General features: G+C 35.8%; 1 protein-coding gene across 1 annotated transcript; it reads right to left on the bottom strand.

Moving 5' to 3' along the window:
* Positions 1-519, bottom strand: LOC131030991 (NADH dehydrogenase [ubiquinone] flavoprotein 2, mitochondrial-like). The gene has a single exon (XM_057961986.1). The coding sequence runs from the start codon at positions 517-519 to the stop codon at positions 1-3; it is 519 nt and encodes a 172-aa protein (XP_057817969.1).
* Between the last annotated feature and the right edge of the window lie 775 nt (positions 520-1,294).

Raw genomic sequence — 1,294 nt, 5'->3', positions numbered from 1 at the left:
TTAAGCATCCAAGTCATGACTAGATGGAGGGTTTGGTTCAACAAGTAGAATGGTATTGCCACCAGCTAGATCTGACTTAATATGATTTAGATTTTGTGTCCCAACTAGTCCAGTTTCACCATGCTTCACCATCTTAGCAATCTCACAAACATGCTTTGGTGTTACTTCCTCATAGTAGTTGTAAGAAAATCCTTCCGAGCCCTTTGTGTAATCAACAATAACAATCATAGGAGAATTTACACAGCATCCCATACACTTCATTTTGCATACTGAAAACATACCATATTTTGTTACCTCGTTTCTCTTTACACCAAGGTGCTTAAAAAATGCTACCTCACTATCACACGATCCCCAATTCATACAAGAGTTAGCACCACAAACTAAAAGATGATATTGACCAAATTTTTCTCTATTAAACATTAAGTAAAATGTGGCAACTTCATAAACACAAATCAAAGCCATTGCAAGGATACCAACCATCTTCATAGGATCCATTCCAAGGATCTCAACTATCTTCATATCTTTCTTTGCATTCAAACTTGTATGCAACCTTTTCAAATTGAGTCATGTCTATGTCCTTTGCCAAGATCTTCAGATGCCAAGTTCTTTTACAAGATCATCAGTGCTCTAAGCAGGAAGAGAATGACTATTTGCTGATAAATCTAAAAAACAAGCATCCGAAGTTCCAACAATTTTCATAGGCCTGCCAATCTTCACAAACAACAATTTTAAACAACTCCCAAACTGTAGGAAATAGCACCTTCAACGTCTACAAACATGATGGTTTTCCAATGGCTTTTATAGATAAAGTTCTTCTATCAATGCTCGTCTCCTCTTTCGCTACGCACAACAGAGTAATGGCCTGCTGTAAACATTTCACGCCATCTAACATTATCTTAATCCAACATTTGGCACAGGAGTGAAAGGAATCTGCCTCTCAATGTGTATGCATTTCTTATGCTTGCGATGCCTCTTTTCTAGTGTGACTGCAAATTTTATACTCAGATTCCACGCCTCTCCAATAAGAAATGACAGTTTCAGTAATTAAAATTGGAAAGATTGTTATTCCTTATGCCTTTTTACTTCAATAAATACAGGCTGAAACAAATTAATTTTATACTGCCATTGAACTGAAACCCCATATAACTGATGACCCAAACTAAAATCATCTACAACTTACAGTCTTCTTAAGCCGATTCAATATGTTTGTGTTCCTTAGTCTTTAAAAAGCAGATTTCTAAAAACAAACACTAAAAGACTACTCAGGCATTTGAATTTTTCATACCAATCTATT

Source organism: Cryptomeria japonica, chromosome 3, assembly GCF_030272615.1.
Source record: "Cryptomeria japonica chromosome 3, Sugi_1.0, whole genome shotgun sequence".
Lineage (NCBI taxonomy): Eukaryota > Viridiplantae > Streptophyta > Pinopsida > Cupressales > Cupressaceae > Cryptomeria > Cryptomeria japonica.
This window is presented reverse-complemented; position numbering and strand designations above follow the sequence as displayed.

Coding starts and splice junctions, on each gene's coding strand:
- LOC131030991 (XM_057961986.1), bottom strand. CDS start 519: ATGAAGATAGTTGAGATCCTTGGAATGGATCCTATGAAGATGGTTGGT.